Source organism: Centruroides vittatus, unplaced genomic scaffold, assembly GCF_030686945.1.
Source record: "Centruroides vittatus isolate TY-2023 unplaced genomic scaffold, ASM3068694v2 contig_13, whole genome shotgun sequence".
Lineage (NCBI taxonomy): Eukaryota > Metazoa > Arthropoda > Arachnida > Scorpiones > Buthidae > Centruroides > Centruroides vittatus.
In genome coordinates, this window is record NW_027120828.1 from 47,904 (window position 1) to 68,214 (window position 20,311).

Below are 20,311 nucleotides of genomic sequence, written 5' to 3' on the forward strand. Positions count from 1 at the left end.
AATTATCTGTATAATTTTCTTTATAAGCATAATGTTAGGCATCTTCTCCCGAATCACTATACATAACTTTATTTCCCCCAAACATATTTATGTAGATAAAATTAGTTTTAATTAATGTTAAAAGTTAAAACTAGTTTTATCTAAAATCAAAACATGTACAGTACAACAGTAAATTAAGTAAACAAAACCCGTTTTGTCTAGTTAAAACTAGAATTTACTGCTAGTCAAAAATGAATTTGAGTTAAAACTAGTTTTAACTAGACAACACGGGTTTTAACAAAGACGTCCAGTATAAACTAGTTTCAACTAGTTAAAACGCGTTCTAACTGAAAACAAGTTTTGACTGTAACATATATATTTAAATGTTTTAACACATCCTTTTAATGTCAAAGTCGATAATTTCCACACTAATTGTAGACTTGATGTTAAGTTCGTTATTATAATCGGTATTGGAGAACTCAAATGCGATTACAATAATTGGATTGCATTGTATACGGAGAACAACGTATATTCCATTTTATATATTTAATGTAGATCTTGCCGTTTTTTGAAAGAAACCAAAGAACTTCCCATGTAAAAACCTCCCATTTGAAAGTGGGTCAGAAAAATTAATTATTTCTATACAAGGAAATATAATACTCGTACATCAATATCTCATCACAATACGCAATAATGCAGCTTAGAGAAGGTCATAAATTTAAAAAATTCCCACGTACAGTACTTGGAAAGTGAAGGGGTGTAGATGACCTTTAGAAAATAAACTTTAAAGCACACAGAATATGGCTTCCGTTGAAGATTTTAATTAGGGATCTTGTAAATATTTCTAAAAAGTTAGGAATTAATCAACTAAATTATCCAAATTCGAGGTTCCTAATCTGGTCCTTAACCAATCTCGGGGTCAATTGATTGATCTGGGAGACCGCTTAATTACATTTCAGGTTATATTTTTAATTTTTAAATATAATTTTAACAAATAATACATGGTGTAAATTTTAATAAATAAAACATAATTTTGAATTTTGATTTATATTTAATTAAGAAAAGCAAATTATTAATTCCTATTTGCTTTTTAATTCCATTTTAATTGTAATTTATTGTTATTTTGTATCAGTACAGAAAGGAGTCGGCGAATTAAATTTAGTTTTAAAAGGGGATCGACAAGGAAGAAAGATTAGGAACCTCTAATTGAAATAATTATGAAATTTCGCATTTCCTGTGCGTTAACAAATGCCATTTTACGGATAATATTATTAAATTTATAAAATACCTTAGTTAAATTAATTATTCTTGAATATTTAGGCCTATATAAATCTATTTTTCTAGCTCAGTTTATGCTTTTTTTATGTAAACCTTTCATTATAGATCAGCGGTTCCCAACCTTTTTTGACCAGGGACCACTTTGATTTCATTGTTGTTAGCAGGGACCACAAGATTTAAGAAAAATAAACCGTGTCAATCTAAAAATAAACTTTAATCAAAACTTTTAACATAAGTAATCGTTAAACTCAAGAGTAACATGCTTTAACTACTATTATAATAGAAAACATAACATTTTTAGTAAAAATTAAATTCAGTTTGTTTCAATGTGGGAATAATAATTTAAAATGAATAAAAGTTTTAAACTTTTCGCGGACCATATTTTAGCTCTTGCGGACCACTGGTGGTCCGCGTATAAAAGCATCATTTAAATTGTATTTATGAAATTTTTATATAATCGATTTCATATAAAACACGCATTTCGTGCATTGTTAATATGCAAATGAATTGTTTTGAATTTACATTTATATACGAATTTTTAATTAAATAAATAATTTCCTCGAATTTTTCTATTATTTTAATACAGAAAGACGAAGGCAATCTATTAACTCAATAATTTGAATAATTCTTTGCCTATAGGCATAATAATTAGTTCTCGTTTATACAGTTTTCTGTCTGCCACGGACAGAAAACACATTACATATGCTTATTTATATGTTTTATAATGTTATATAACGTTGCTTCTTTATAATTCAAAACTGCATGTATACATAACCCCTACATTAACAAAATATAAGGCCTATATAAAGAGAATGCCGGGCTATATGATGTCTTATGATTCATTTATTATTAGGAAAATCCATCTACTTTTCACCTGTGGAAAATTATTTGTAAAGTTTAAATTTAATAAAAATTTATACTATTGTCATTATCACCGCTTAACAACGACTGTGATTTCTTTTTAGAAAATTCCATAACGACCTTGACCATTCTCCATCTTCCAGATCGTATTTCTGTCAAATGACGTAACTAAAAACGTTAATAAAACAAAGGGCATGGCACTCATTTCATAATTTTTCACACTCTGCAATATTCGTAAATGAAATATGCAAGAAACTTTATGTTAACATCGACGAAATTTTCAAACGAACTTGGTGTTATGGTCTGTGTTTAAGCTAATTCGTAGCTCATATAATCATCGATGCTATCAATTAACTTAAATACATTAAAAAATTTCACTATTCTATCACGTTATAAAACTGTTTAATTCCTAGCATAATTAATTTTAGATGCTACTCAAATAGTTAATTCGATTGATGAATATTGCTATTTATTTCTTACCTTACCTTGTTATTATTTTGAAATATAATATTGTGCGTATTTGCATAAAATAATGCAAAAGAAAGCATCCCAACACTCATAAACCATCTTAAACAACACAATGGCGAATAAAACGTCCATATTTGACCTATCATACTGAAAATACTTCTACACATCCTTCAGATGTTGTTATACTCGTATTTTACGCAAGCCACTGGTGATCTTGTATATCACTTGACCTTGTTTACACTCATTCATTATAATCATTTCCAATTAATAACTCTATGATCAATTTGCTTCTTTATACTAAGATAACATACAAATTACACTTTTCTAGTAATATTCGACACACTACAACCTATATACGTAAGCCTACCATTCTTTTAGTCACTGAATAAATCCATTAAAAAAAACCTCTTAAATGGCATGATTACGCTATTCAAGAGGTATGAATGGATTTAATTGTGAGAAAAGGAAAATTAATACATGTAAATTCGAATTAATTATGTAATATTTAAACGTGTTAAGTGGTTAGCCTATTTAACATTAATGCAAAAAATAACATAGGAACATACCGTTAACGCTTAAAAACCCCGCACCTCATGCGATACTTTGCCGTTCGTATAGGAACACGTTATTAAAAAGATCCTAGGAAGAAGGCGGAAACTCGATATCCGGGGGGTACTTCCCCAGTTGTAGAGGTCTTATGAGGAACAAACTCTCGATTAGGCCTACGTACTTTACTACGGTTTGGAATATACCAAATATTACGAAAGCCTTACTTTTCGAAAATAATACTTTCATAACATTAGTTTCTTTATCATCATCCCACGTATCTATGTATTAATTACTTGTAAATAACTGTATAAAAAAAACAAATTCTACGTAATCCGTTTCATCACAATTATCCTACATTCTGTATTTCCGTATTTTAATAACATTATATATTCCAATTTATGAATAAAATGATTTAATTTCTACATTTTAAATCTTTTGTTGAACATAATTTTGAGTGCAAAATTTATGCTATATATTTACAGTACGTATTGTTCTGAAGTCTACAATCAGCTTTTTATTTTTTAGCATGTATATAAGTAGTTGATAATGTATTTTCTGATTTAATTTTAGGTAATTCCAGATTTTTTCCATTTTAAACTTTCTTTGTTTGAATTCTTGGAAAGATACTTCCTTTGTGTATGCAAAATTTGCTACTGTTTCCTTTAGAAAGCAATAAACAGGATAAGATTAAATCATTTGGTGACATGGAATCTGATGATAAAAAATTCTTATCTACAGTATTTCTCTCTTAAAAGTCGACTTAAAAATAAATGATAAAGAAAGGGGAAATACTTGTGTATAGGCCTAAACATTTTTACGAAACTTTAAAATTAAAAATAAACTATAATTTATCTATAAAACTTTACTGCTTAACGGTGCTACATACAGCGATCCTACGTGGCACCATCTAGGTTTTAAACCGTAATATATATAAGGTGCCCTTCCTCCTCCACTATAATTATGTAACGTGGAAGAGAAAACGCTCCAAGCTGTAGCATAGTATTGCGAAGCCTTAAGCTTTAGTCTGTTTAGTTTGTATAAGTTCGGCCCCGGAAACTTCACTAATCGATATAAGTATAATAAAAGTATATAGACTTGAGGAGTTTATTCAGGAGTTTTTTGGGTGGGCTGACCCCAATATGTTGAACCATTCTCTGAGATATCCAGCTGTTCTCATTAAAAGGTATAAAATGAGGCTTCTCTTAGTGTTCTCAGGGGTACACTAAAAGGGCCTTTTTTCAAATTTATCGTGTATGTGAAGAAAACAACTGGTGATTCACATACACGATAAATCGAGTACAAGTCGAGTACATACAAGTCGAGGAATCAATTCTGAATACAAATTTGAAGAAAAATATTCAAAGAAATTTGATAATTTCATCCAAAACAACTCTTCTTCCAAGAAATTAAAGAACAAAGATGCAAATTGTAGCAAAATCTACTAATATTGAATAACAAGTCACGTTTTCTACGTAAAACAAAAAATTTCTTTATAAACAAGAGTAAATAAATATTATTTTCAAAGATTTGTATGAAATTATTCTCTAAAACAAAATCACTATAATTATCATATTTTACAATTCCAAAAGTACGAGTTTAATTTAATTCTTTCTGAATTATTTTATTAAATTTACCACAAAAATTCAATTATATAATTAGTGGAATTACGTGTAAAATAACGCATCCACCGGATAAAAAAAATTATCTTGGTATTTTATGAGTAATTTCTGTTAAGAAAAACAGGAAGATGTCAGATAATTTTCAATGCTATGAGGTGCGGAAACATGAAAAATAAACCTATAACTGCTTTTTTTTAAATGTATTTTCACATAGAAAATAACTATTAATAAAATTAATAGATTATTAAAATAATAACTCTCAATTTTCTCTTCTACGAATTTACCTTTTCTATAATATTCTTATGGTAAAAAAGCATATTTCTATAATGAGAAATTCATATAGAAACTTCTGAATTATTATAGAAATTCTCTAAGTTCAATAATTGTTTGCTCTCTGCCTGTATATCTGTAACTGACGTTTCTGTCTACCGAAAACTAAAACGGCGTACTACTTTAATGTTAAAGTACTTACCTGTACTCGTATAACGAAGTAATTAATTCTCAAAATGTCTTAATTGAGTTAATTAAATATTGACGCTCTTTCGCGTCGCTTCGTGTCGCGGCGCATCCCAAATAGAAACTGTCACGTCGCGCAGGTACTTTTTTTTTTAGTAATTTAAAAAAAAACAACGAAATTTGTAATTATTTTAAACATAAACAATTAAAAGTAATGATTAATTGCCAAATTAAACAGATTTTTTAAGGTTCTTTATGGAATTTCATTTGTATAAATGTGTCAAATTACAGATACCATTTAAAAATTTACAATAAGATTTAAGTTCACAAGAATGCTTATCTGAGTGAGGATCTTCAAACACTATAATTTTGTGAATGTATGTCTATAATTTTATTAAAATTAATTAAAAATTTCCATAAGTTTTAGGTAGAATGAACTTAATATATTACCCAATTTGTAGCAACTCCTTTTATGTTTAAAAATATTTATCAAAATTGACGTCGGAAGAAGAAACCAAAGATAAGAAGATCAACGATCTTCTCTTATCTTAAGTTTCGATTTGGAAAGCCTTTCTTAGTATAAACAAACATCGATTAAACAAAATATTTGTTAAATTTACATAATTATCGTTAAATTATCAAATGATAACCTCATTTTATTATTTAAATACGCAAACTCATTCCGTTATGGAGAAAGTAAGATTATTAATTTAATGGCAAAATTACGCAAATTAAACTTCACAGATGACGATTAAAAACTGTTTTAGATCATTTTAAAATGTTGAGAATGTGTAAAATAATTTAAAAAAATGTAGATGCAAAGCGATGCAATTGTCATCTAGACGCGCTATATTGCGATGCGATCGATGTTAATGGATGCGACACGAAGCGGTTCTTGAATGACCAATTCGATGCTCGGCGGTAAAAATACTTATAATTTACTAAATAAATTGTGAATCGACTGTCAATTTATTCAGTACACTAAATAAACCGAAATATGGCAAATTCGTAAATAGATGCATTATAATACGAGGCGAGAACGGTTTGTTTCCAAAGCTCTAGCCATAGGTTAGCGGACAATGCAATACCACAGAAAAAAAAAGCTTCCATTTAAAAAAAAATACAAAAAAATAAGTTTAAAATTTATTATTAATATAAAATCATGAAAACTGCAATTCTAGGTATTCTACAGACATTGACAACGAAACGTTTCAGGATACTGAAAATATTGTATCATTGGAGAGAAATAGTTTTGCTGGAAATCGAAATATACAAATTACACTATAAAATGGATTTTCAATACCATGTAAAATTGTCTCACGATTACATTAACGGAAAATTATGAGGATGACGTTAATTTTTAAATGGAAATTTTGAGTTATCCACCCATTCGGTGTATTGCGGGAGCATTCATCATACTATCAATTTTTCTTGGCACTCCGATGAAACGTGCATTTTAGAAAATTGCCACCCGCTTTTTAGGAATTCTTAAACGTTCTACCGAAGGGATGCTTCACAGGTCTTTCTATAGGAAACTAGCCCCTATTTACACACGTGAAGAAAACCCCATGTCGCTAGCCTATTGGTGAGGCGACCAACTACAAGTGTTCAGAGGTTTTATCTAGTAGTCTTATATATAGTAATACTGATAAGTTGGCATTCTCCAATTTAGACGGCATGTTTCGTCCGAGCAGTCATTTCTTCTAGGTATTTATAGTAGGAGGCCGGATGGCCGAGCGGTCAAGGTTCGCAGCCTACCGCCCTGGGGGACCCGGGATCGAATCCTGGTCGAGAAATCCCCAGGGATTTTTCGGGGGGTGGTCCGTCCGGATATGTTGGTCCCCGTCCCTCACCACCCGGCCTCCCCATTGTGGGCCTGGCCGAACCCATAATGGGCTTGCTATAAGAGGCCCTATTAGTGCCCACTGGGCGGAAAGTGTTACAAAAAAAAAAAAGGTATTTATAGTGAGAAAATTCGTATATTAGTTTTTTCGCAGTAATTACGACTTGTACCGGTACGTAAAGTCGTTTCAAAAATATTTTATACATTAAAATTTTAAAAAGTATTTATTTAAACGTGTTATTAATAAAAGTTAAAATGTTTGCTTTATGGAACTTGAAAATTTTGTGAAAATTCATTCTCAAAAATGTTCTATTTGAATGTAAAAATTTAAAATAATTAAGAATGGATAATTAGAATTTCTAGAATAAATTAATATTGAAAAAAGGTGTTATACGAGCTACTGCGAAAGAAACGTAGGCAAGTATCTTGAAATTTTTTTCAACTTGACCACGAAAAATTTTAATAACTCAGTTTTATTAAAGTAAATAATTAGTGTCGTGTTAACAATTATTAAAATTGTTTTTAGCCATTTTATTTATGTATTACTCCCTACAACAGATTATAAACCTTTTGTATCAATATGTTAATAACAAGCAATTATTTATTGGTGACATCATCACAATGCAGGACTGCAATTTTTTATCGTTTTTTAACTTTTTAAATTTAAAATATATGCTCTCCACTTCAAATTATCCGTGTCTTACCCCTGTATATCATACTTTTCTGTTAGCAACAGTTCATCTATTAACTCCTTTCAGGGAAAACTTTTTGAATTAAAATAACGTGACTTTCGGTTTGCTTCGAAATGAAAAGCTTAGGGACCGGAAGCCCCTAAGCTTTTCATATCTTGTCTCGTCTTTCATCTATCTAACTCCGTTCTCGAGACCCTATTCACACTGTACATTTTAAGCCAGCTTAAAGTATGAAATATGAACGGAACTGACATAACGTCAAGTTCGGTTTAACTACCAATAACCGGCTCAGCTTAAATCGCTTCAAGCTTTCCACCAGGTCAGCCACAAGTTCAAAAATAATGGCGGAAGCAGATGTACAGGTACTGTACAAATGTTCGAACAAACGATACTCTTCTCTATTAGCATGTATATGCTGCTTCGATACAATAAGTTTAAATAATAATATAAATTTCTTGTTTACGAAATATATATATATATATAAATTTGTCAAAAAACCCATTCTTATCACAGTTCTATCGCTAAAGTGATATAAACATTGAGAGAATCGTGCTGCCAATGACATCACTGATAATAAATGTTAATAATTCCTAACTGACGTCTTATGCATTTTAAATAAGTTATTTATAGTTTAAATTACTAAATATAAATTAATTTATGATGATTTACGAAAAATAAGCAAAAGTTTGATTTTATTTAAAATGTAATATTGAGTACACCCACTTGAGGGCTAAGCGAATAATTTGCTTTAATTACCTAGTGTGAACGAGTAGTTAATCTTGTTTTCGACAATGCGACTTAACTTAATTCTGCTTAAATCTTAATCCCGCTTAAAATGTACAGTGTGAATAGGGTATAAGGAAAGACGGACGGACGACAGTGGGAATTTATGGGTTACAATTTTTTCAAATTGCAGCCCAAAACTATCTTTTAAAGTCTACACTTATTTTTTCAACAAACAAAATATTACAGACACCATACACACATTAATGAAAGCAATGTATCTTCTTCAGTTATTTTATTTGAAACAATTTTCATTTTATTAAATTAATTATAAATCACATAATACTTCTACTACCCTGTCTGTTTTTTCTGTACATTTGTTGTCGTCATGAAGTCAAATTTTTTGACAAATATGTACATATTTTTGGCAAGAATCAATAAAGCGAAATGGCAACCAGGAAAATTATAGCTGTCTTCCAAATTTTCTATCACTTAAGAAAATATTTCACAGATCATATAAGATGATTGTTTTAATTCTGGATATATCAAGATATTTTCCATTTTCAAAAGTAACTGGAAGCATTTATTGGTGATATATATTAAATTGATATATATTTACAAATGATGTCAATGATGAGAATGGAGCAACATATAGTATTTTCAAAATTATATCTGCCATGCATGCAATACTTCAAACATTGTTTTTAAGTTTTTAACAATACAACCACCTATGTAATACAATACATTCTGTTCCAAAACAAGAATGATACTATTTTCTAAAGTAAACCATCCCAAAAGGGAAATCAATCACTATCTGAAAAACTGACAAAATTTTTTAAAAGTTGTTGCTAACACATTTGTAATTACAAAATCAAACTGTTGTCTTCTATTAATCTTGAAGATATTTTCAACACTTTTAAAAATGCAGTTAGATAGACTTGTTGTCAGAATGCTTTAAAAAGTTGCAATTGTAACTAATTTTAGATTTGATTTAAACTGAGCTGCAGAAGGATTAGTGCTACAAATGCTCGAAAAGATGTTTTCTAGACAGTCTCAAGAAACAACTTGTCAGAAGAAAGTAATATCCTTTCTCATTCATAAATATTTCTTACAATTCAAGAATAGACGATGTTGCAAAAATTACATCTGTTTGGCAGGACTTCAAAGAGCTTTTCGCCAATCTTTATGATGAAAAATACTCAATAAATGTATGTAATAGACAGAGCATTCTGATATTTATCTTCTTTCTTTTTATTTAAAGCAACAGCAGAACATATAGATGTCATTACATTAAACTATTTTTGCACAAGATCTATACACCATGCTGTTGTTTTCAGACCTGAATCATAATTTCCTTTGTTAGCAAAATAATTATATTAAAATAATTTAATTAAGATAACAAGTTGTTGCTGACATTATGACTCAATACATGTGTAGCTGTTGATACTTTCATTTTGTTGAAATGGCAAGCTGTAAGTTTTCTTTTGAAATTTTTCTCAATAGTTTCAACTGCTGATTTTCCTATTTCCTATTAATCAGCTATAATCAGCTGTTGATTGCTAATAAGGCAAGCTGGTAGTTGAAATTTTCTTCTTTTTTCTTCAACTATTTCTATACCTCTCATTAAAAGCAAAGAACAAATATTTTTTAAAAAATACATGGCATAATAGGTATAAAATACACTTATCTCTACAGATCACAAGGATGTAGACAGCTATTTTTGGCAACTGTACACTTTCCTGCATTTACGCCAAATGCCAACCACATGTCCAGATTAGAAGAACCCGTATCTGAAAATCACAGCCATTACATACAGTCAAATATTTTCTGCATGATAAATAATATCTTTTATGATCTCTGCAAGCACTGTTCCTGCAATGTCGTCTTCATGATAGAAGGTATCAAAAGTAGATGGAAAGATAAGAGCTTTGCTTGCTCTTCCAGTATGTTTTGAAAGAACCATCTCCAATGATTGACCAGGCACTCTAGACAAAAATCACTTCAAGCTGCTATTGCCATCTTGTTGAGGAATAGTACACAGTACTTTTGTTGTTCAAAGTTTTCACTTTTCAACTTGAATAAATTACAAATATCCATAAGAATTTGATTGGAAATTTATTTTTTTCCAATTTTTACCTGAGAACCTTCACAGAAGGCAAAGGATATTTTTGATTGTAGAGTTCAGTGTAATCTGCAATGCCACAAGCAAATCACAACTTTAGAGCATTTATTATTGTATTGATATATACAATACAAACACACACATATATATATATATATATATATAAAAAGAAAGAAAAACAAGATTTCATTGATCTGCAGAACAATCTGATATTCTCATTAAAGCACTTAAAAAGAATTGAATGCATATATTTCTTTTTGAGTAGACTTTTGCTACATTTCTGTTTCTTTGTTAATTGAATGATATTTTGTTGATATTGAATTTTTTTTATGTAGCTGTGAAACAATTTCTTCTAATCTATTCAAATCAAATTCACAATCTATATTACAAGTAAACGAAACTCCATCCAACTTATTTACCTCAGATGTAGACTGCACATTCGAATCATGATCTGAATCACACTTCTCTGTGGAATCAAAATCTTGTTCCTCAGCTCCATCTCCAGAAGCACATTTATTGATTCCTTCTGATTGTGCAGCATATTGATGCTCCAATTGTATGCGTTTCACTTGTCCACAGGGTTCATCAGGTGAAGTTCGAAGCCTCTTTGTAGCGCTTTTACGAAGAGATGGTGGGTGATATTGAGAGAAAATCGTAGGAATTGCATCACGTTTTAACTTCCATTTTCCATAAATATGAACCTTATCCCATTGTTTTTCATCAAAGTGATCCTTCATAATAAAATAAAAATCATAATTATAATAATGTAATATATACACAAAACAATATTACCATTTCAGTAAGAAAATTTTATCTCTATAATAAAACAAGGATTTTTTTAATGTTAAAAGAGAATTTATTAAGTTTTGATATTTAGAAATAAGTAAAATTTATTAAGAAGTTTACATTACATAATAAATTAGTAATACTTATTAGCTAAATTAATATCCAAGTGTATATAATTAAGTTGTATTCTTTCCTTTTAATGAAGAGATAAAAATGGATATTACAATAAAAGGAAAAAAATAAATTTGAGTCTAAAATGTATTTTAAAAAACTAAAAAAATAATGTGAGAAAAGTAATAGATTTTCAATCAAATATTCTTTTGAATATAAAAAATAACACGTTTAGTATGGAATATAAAAAGATAAACACTAGAACAAGTACTTTATTAAATAAAAATAGACATATAAAAATATGAAAAGAAAAAATGATGCTAAACAATTATCCAAAAAACTTTATAGAAAAATGGGGAAAAAAATTAATACAGAAGAGAAGTAAACGAAAAATAAACTAATATATGTATCTTTTCCACATATACAAAGCTTTTTTGAAGAATTAGACACAATATTTGAAAAATTTGATATAAAACTAACCCCTACTTATAAAAAATTAAAAAATAGAATATTTACTAATAAAGTTACTATTAATAAAAATAGTATCTGTGAAGCTGCAGAAATAGTTTATTCTAATCCTTGCACTTGTAAAAATACTCATTACTATACAAGGGAAACTAAAAAGAAATTAAAGGTACTGTACAATTAAAAAAACATGTAGCAGATTTACAATATAGAAGGCATAATTCTGTTTTTCATGAACATTATTTAATAATTGTTATATAGAAGAAAGAAAACACTATAGTTTTATATAGGGAAGTCAATATATATAATAGAAAATTTAAAAAAAGTATAGAAATATTAATAAAAACTACAAATAAAATAAACAAAAATTTAAGTGTGAAAATAAATGAAAACTAGATCAAATTATTATAAATATTAATAAAAGATAATAATGTAATATATGAAAAATTAGTAAAAATTATAATTTAAAATATAAGAAATAACTCCTATGCAGTGTTCAAAATTTGTAAAACAAAAGAATTATTATGTAAATTATATAATAAAATAAAGCTAATATAAAAACTAATATGTAAATGTCAAAAAAAAAAATTTATCATAGAAGTGTTGATTCCTTGTATTGCAATTGTTTCATTTGTTAAAATGTAAAAACTGTTGTGAAGATTAAAATTAATGTGATCTTAAAGGGGGAAGAATGTACAGCATATCAAGGTATGTTGCAAGTTTTAAGAGCATTTTAATAAATTGTAGTATTTACAATTGCACATTTTTAGCCAATAGAAGAGGAGTTTATACCCAAATGCATATTGGCAATAAATATGATATTATATTTAACAAAGTAGTTGTGTTGATAGTCTATTGCCTTATTATACCACTTCATTGTGTGTAAGAGAAAGTAACAAAAAATAGATTGTATTCTTGTTTCTCACACAAAATGCAATGTAATTTAGCAATCACTTGGCTACCTTTCATCTTTATTTTAGTTGACCCCACAGATTGTATTCTGTTTGAATTTGTTTTTAAGGATATTTCTTTGAAATAAAAAATTTGTATTTTCCTCTTAATTGGCTAATTCACTTTAACTCTTATGCACAATTTTTGAACACTGCATATGAAACTTAAGATAAATTTTCAAACTGTCTCCATTATGTACTACAGAGAAAGATTACTTTGATCTTGAATTCAAATTAGATTAAAATCATTATTTACAAAATGATGTTATAAAAACAAATCAGATATTAACTTCTAAATTTTTATTTTTATATTTATGAACTAAACTTTCCATCTTCAATTCAGTTATGTATGATCTCTGAAAAAGTTGTAAACAAACTGTTTTGAAATGTTCAGTGCAATTATGTTACTTGTGTTTAATGTTAGAGTTTATGCTGCTTGGGCAAAACATGCATTTGATGCCCTTATCCTCCTACATAGAAAAAAAAAAATTGTTTTAAAATTCCATAACTATCAGAAGTGGAAAGAAATTTTTGAATATTTTAAATAAAATTTAAAAACAATTTAATTTCATATAGTTACTGTTTGTTATTTTCACTCATGAAAATTTATGAAAATTTGCCACCTTGGGCAAATGCCCAGTTTGCCCATGCAGTAGTGTTGACTTGTGTTTAGTGATTTTCAACATTGAGTTTATGTATTTATTTCCATAATAAACCAAATGATCACCATAACAAATTAGGTTACTTTTAGTGCTATTATTAATAATAGCACTAAAAGTAGGCCAATTCGTTATGGTGATCATTTGGTTTATTATTAAGTACATCAGATTTTGAGATGTTCAAAGATGAAATGTTTCCATTTAGATGTTACTCTTTTATATCATCTTAAAGTTTTTAACTTATTGTATGTTGTATTGATTCATTTGTTCACAACTGTGAGCAGTGAGCATTAACTATTAAAGAAGACTAGCAAAAATGATAACAATGAAATAATGCCTTTGAAGAAGCTATGCACTTGTTGCAATTGTTAAATTTAAAAGAGAATAGTGAAAACATTAATTTAATAAATTATTTCTGTTGCACAAGATTAATTCATTTGTCAAATATTGTAAATGAAGCAGAAAATCAATACTAGTTAAATTCTCTACATGATTAAGGAAACTCAGATTTTTACTAATCTTCTAAATATTCAACTACTATGCATTAGAATTAAAGTAAAAACCATCTCTTTAAATTTACTTTGCTTTTTTTTTTTTCTGAACATGTTTTGTTAAAGTTGTACACATTTAACAAGCAGTAAAACTTTAATATGACTGAAAATGTTTGAGAATTAAACATTCATCTTTAGGACAGAAAGAAACAAATCTCAATTTAAAAAGAACAACAAAAGCTAGAATGTCTTCTAGAAAAAGTTGATTTTGAATATTACTGTTTTAGATCATGAAAAATTTAAATGTGCATGTTGGGCTTCTACAGATTAAAATACAAATGTACAAATCAAAACTAAACCAAACCCAAAAACACATGAAAGTAATGTTTTAAATTTTAATGCATTTAAATTTTTGTTGTTCTAAAACTATAATATTTGAAATTAATTTCTTCCAGAAAATATTCTAGCTTTTCTTTTTAAATTGAAATTGGTTTCTTTCTGTCCTGAAGTTGACCAAAATTGTTTGAGAATTAAAGTTGTACTGCATGTTAAAGGTCTGAGTAATAGTAGTATTGTGGTTTATTGTAAGTGCAGTTTTCAGAGAAGTGTATAGTAGTTCTACCATCTGTCTAATAATTACTGTTTTTTTTTTTTTAATAAAAGAATAACAAATGAAATAATTTATGCATAAACAGTTTTTATTTGTATAATATAAAGTAAAATCACATAAAAATCTGTTTTACAAGTGTCTAATAGTGTTTTATCTATCTTTTCAAATGGATCTGCTGTAATCGTAGTATAAGAGATCTCATAACTTTTTACACAACTTTTGTAACATTTATGTAATAAAATGTTTGATATTTAAAAAAGTTCTTATGATGTAGTTTACATTAAAAATTACTATATATATAACAAAGAAAACAAAATTTTTGCTTTTTTTTTAAGCATTTATGATACTATTGTTTTAATGGCCATGCCAAATGCTGGTAAAATTAATGAAATTAATTTTGATTAATATATTCTCATATTACATTTAACAGTTAATTTAGACAATCAAAGAATCAAAAATAGTAGTAGTGATTGCACTCCCCTTTTTCCTATAACCAACATTGATCATAGATAGGATATATCTTTTAATTTGGAACTTTTTTAAAAAATTGTGTAAATGCAAAGAAGTTAACTTTTAAAGCATAAAATTTCAAAGTTAATTTCTTCAAAACAAAGTTGTTTTAAAATTTTTTTGGGAGGTTAAAGTGACACAAAGTAACCTTCCTCTAAGGTAAAGTAATGTTAATTGTAATGATACATTGAGGAACAATGCAGAATTACTGGTGTCCATTAAGGTACCACAATCACCGCATCACACTTTTTTTTTTTTTAAGAGACATATCAAAAAGTTCTATAAACAAAAGGTCATATGACTATTTACCGACTCTGTACCATTCAAGCAGCCATTGCTTAAAAACTTGTTTTTGTTGTGGAGTAACACATTAAACGACGGACTCATACAAAACATGTCGCATGACAGTTTAGACTTCACTAGGTCACACGACCACATTGCATCTTCACTTACCGCAGTCATATGGCATTTGCAACATTTTCCCTGAAAACCTATTCTCTTCATGGAAGACTGTTCTTTTGTGCTGTAGACTGTACCTTAGAGGCATTACATAATGAGTAGTAATTCCTAATACATGATTCACCTCTTAGAAAACATCATACTTGCCAACCTTTAGAATGAGGAATAGCTGGGACATTGGTAGAAAAATCCTGATTTTTGAATAAAAACACTGACAACATAAAAAGCAAAATTCTTTATTAACATTTGTTTGCACAATACTTATAATAAACAACATTAAATTTTGCTTGTTATGCAATATCAAACAAAATTTGATGCATATGATATCTTATAAAGCTATTACCATAAACACTGTCAAGAGTATGGCAATAGCTTTGTACTCTTTAATATTACAATTTAAAAAAGGTTGAGTATTTTATGGGACAATCATATATCTATATCTAGATTTACAATGTGTTCCATCTTGATGTGTCATGAGTCTTGATATTGCATGATGAGTGCTTCCTGTTATGTGCATTTGTGCAATGGATTTACTTTGTTAATAATTTCTTTTATTACAGTGTACTCATGACAGTTGCTATCAATCAGTTTATTGACTTTCACTGCAATTATTAAGGACAACGATTTTTCTGGCTGTGATCTATTTCCTATCTCTCTTTTTTTTTTTTTTAGCACACTCCACTATAGTAGTGCTTATGTTAGGACTTTTGTGTGTCTGTCAGATGTGTGCATGAGCATGCTTCATTCAATCCATTTATTGGGCATGTCCACACATATGCGCAGAAGGGAACTGAACATTTTTGTTTACAGTTACTGTAAGCTATAGTAAAAACTTCACAGTTCTTCTGGAATCTATAAACCATCCTTTACCGTATATTCAGTGAAAAATTCTTCTGAACAACTACTTGATTCCAAGAATTTAAATTTATTTAATTATTTAAAAATTTTAAATTATAAAATTTATTTTAAACAAAATTAATATTTGATTCGTTTTTGTGGAGTGTGCTATCAGATTGGCTTGACCAAGCTTGTTTTTTATGATAATGAATATCTTTTCCTTTTGTCACAAAGCAATGAAGGGCCTTCCCTACTTTGCTGTGTGGCAAAACCATCATCAGCCTTATTATTTTACAAAGATTTGTAATCTTTGTAAAATTCCACAAATCTCAAAGAATCATCTAGTTTCTTCAAGGACTTTAACACATTTGAGATCTCCCAAGAGCCCATAGACTACACTTTGAAAAACACCACCTTATTTTGTTTGGTGTCATGACTTCGTGAATTTATAGACACTTGGCAAATTCATCTGTTTAATCCATAACCTTACAGAGATGCGTTTTGGGCTTTCGCCCCTCTTCAGTCTGTCACGTAATGTACATGTGTTGCATCTGGTGGGCATCTGTCCAGCACCTTCCGCACTACATTTTCCCACTTACATTTCCCTTCTTGCTAACTTGACTGCTTCCCCTGCATGTCTCACAACATGTAACTTCTCCCTCCTGGAATGCTGCACACAGCCACGCCTACAACTATATAAATATACTTTTTATGATATTCTATTTAATAGTTGTAACCAGCTTTTATGAATTTTGATCCTTAAGTTCTTATTGATATTATTTTGTCTGTAATAATTTTGTAGCTTTCTTTAAATTTAAAGTAACATAGTGAAGAAGGTGCTGGACCCACCAGATGCAACACATGTACTGTACATTACATAACAGACTGAAGAGGGGCGAAAGCCCGAAATGCGTCTCTGTAAGGTTATGGATTAAACAGATGAATTTGCCAAGTGTCTACAAATTCACCAAGCCGTGACACCAAACAAAACAAGAAAAAGAAGACACTGTTTCGACAAAACAAACAAACATCACCTTAGTTATGTTTCTGCTAATATAGTACTGTAACATTCTATTATATTCAATGAGTTGGAATTTGACAATAATGATTTATTTTCAGGATTAATTCTGCAAAAAACTGACCAAATTTCTAATAAATAAATAAAATAATCAAAGTGCTCCAAAATTCAATATCTGATAAAGCAATTTATTTGATATAAAAGTACTAATTTTATTCTCAACATTCTCGATTTCACATTTTCGAAATTTTGAAGCAACAAAAATTAATTATATATAAATAACAAATTAATTATTTGACTTTCATTGTTTTTTTGGTATAGAACTACCAAGGTTACTTACATAGTTTTTAAAACAATTTATGGAATTTCCTCTGCAAGCAGAGTAAAAAAAAATCAGAAAAAAGAAATACATGTACAATAGAGAAAAAATTAATTTCCTCTACAAACTATCTGCTTGTTACTTTGGATGAAACACATTTTATCATGTGTCACAATTTTTTTATTTTAAAGAGTAACAAGAATATACCTTTCATTATTAAATAATGTGATTGTTTTATAATTTTTTGTGTCTAAATTCTATAGGATACTTATCACACATTGAAATCAATGGTGAAAACATACTTTTTGGTAGCTCTTTCATCCACTGTTATCAATCAAAAGGAACCACATGACAAATAGACCTTTCAAGAGGTTACTTGGAATAAAAAAGAAAAGAAAATTAGCATTAAATGCAGGTTAGATAAAATGTTCAAGTAAAAATAATGTTAGAAAAAGTTTTCAAATTCTCAAATAAAAATATTTTGTTAATCATCTGATTAAACTTAAAAGTTTTTATTTCCTTCAATTTGTTCTATTTGATTCCAATAATTAATTAATTACCAAAGTGGAGAACACTGTCCCACATTAAAGATAACATTATGATACAAGATAGACTTTTGCACAGTTTGATAGTTTAATGTTATTAATTAACTAGCAGATAGGCCCGGCGTTGCTCGGGCAAAAGTAACGATAGAGAAGATTAAGATTATGTTATAGTCACAGAAGAAAAAGAGTAATTTCATCAACAAACTAAATATTTCTAAAGAAAGGTCGAATTTGAAAATTGAATGTTCTAATATTGTTCGATTTTCACGTGTTCTGATTATATCGTTCGATTTTCATCGAATGTTCTAAGGAAGAAAAGTCGAGAAAACCCGAACTAATCTGTTTAAATTTGAAAATCGAATATGTTGTAACATATTACTCTTTTTCTTTTTTTTCCTCCAGCACCCGTAAATCTTGCACGTCGCTTTCTCTTGTTCTCCATTGTTGATGGAAGTGTTAAGTCTTAATCCTGTCCCTCTCCCCGTGGGGAGGAATTTTGAAAAATCCCTTCTTAGTGTGCGTTCTCGTGATGTACCCTAACTATGTACCAAATTTCAACTTTCAACTCCTAAGCGTTTGGGTTCTGCGATGATTATTATTATTATTATCATCAACTCGTCTCGATTATATATATAGATTATTAAAGCTGTTTAAGTTACAAAAGAAAACTTTATTTTTTGTAGATTCCATTGTATATCTATAACAAAGGAATAAGAGTGACTGAATGTAACATGTTAAACCCAGCCATAAAGAATTCGATTTAATTTTACATTAATCCGCCACACGTTGTCAGAAATAACACGTGATTGCGGAGAATGAAGATGTGACGTCGAAACCATGCCGCGTAACACCTTTTGTATGCGTCCGCCGTCCAATACGTTACTACTCCGCGACGAAAACAAGCTTAAAATGGCGGCTCAGACGGCGCAGAATCGGTAAGTAGTCCCATGATTTTTTCGTTTATAGAACTTATTCTATGGATCGCCTCCAAAAATTGTATCAAATACGTCTATTTTAAAAAAAAATTAAGGAAAAACCGTCCAATGTAGAGCTTGTAAATAATTACCAGAAAAAACGTGTGATGTAGTAATTGTAAATAATTACCTAAATAACTATCAATAATTGATTTTTTGTATGTTTTCTTACCTCACACAAGTACGAATTGTTAGTCGGCTGCCAATTGTCTCTGTTAACTTTTTCTGCCCAAAGTTTTCTCCTTTCTGGGTCTCTCGGAAACACTTTCATTATCTTCCCTTTCTCCGATGAATTTATACAACCAAAAGCGACGCAATGAGGCATTATTGTTTACTTTTTCTGCTTTAAAGCGCTCTTCAGGTAACAGAACAGCCACAATCGTCCCGAAGAAGTACGGTATTGCCGACGAAACATGGCGTCCACATATCACGTGAGTTCATCGGCCAATAGAAATACATCAGGGCCACTATATATCCCTCTTACTATATGGGGCCACTAGTGGGCGCCACGTTCATAAGCGATGATATTCAAAATCGATTACACGATAATCGATTTCGAAATCGAGCATCGCTCCAACTAAGTTGCACAGATTATTTCGATTGGCGCGGTTAATTTGCATAAATGAACCTCCATCTAACTTAATTAATTTTGTCAGACAATTAACTTTATTTAAGGGAAATATAAAATTCATTACTAAGGTTAAAATACTGTTTTAATTACCGTAATGATTCATTAGCACCCAGCTTTTAGACCATTAGCTTCCATTAATTGTTGTTTATAAGATAATAGAGTATCAATTAAGTTATATAGTCTAGTTATGTTCCGACTTTACGGAAAAATTTATTATAAAATACACTATAAACATATAAATAATTTGACTCTATGAAACTTCTAATCGAATTTTAGAGGGTATAAGCCTACGTTTAATTCTTTGAGTGTTAAGGGCAACTAGTATCTGAATGCAGCTCGATTATATTTTAATAATT

At 29.2% G+C, this 20,311-nt stretch overlaps 2 protein-coding genes across 2 annotated transcripts in view; both read right to left on the reverse strand.

Moving 5' to 3' along the window:
- Positions 1–20,311, reverse strand: part of LOC136989577 (uncharacterized) — a 59,228-nt gene that overhangs the window by 30,750 nt on the left and 8,167 nt on the right. The window lies entirely within an intron of this gene.
- LOC136989676 (THAP domain-containing protein 2-like) lies at positions 10,764–19,963 on the reverse strand. Its single transcript, XM_067287902.1, has 2 exons — positions 19,497–19,963; positions 10,764–11,321 (listed from the first exon to the last, which is right to left on the reverse strand). Exons 1-2 carry the CDS (start codon positions 19,647–19,649, stop codon positions 10,863–10,865), a joined length of 612 nt encoding a protein of 203 aa, XP_067144003.1. The 5' UTR covers positions 19,650–19,963; the 3' UTR covers positions 10,764–10,862.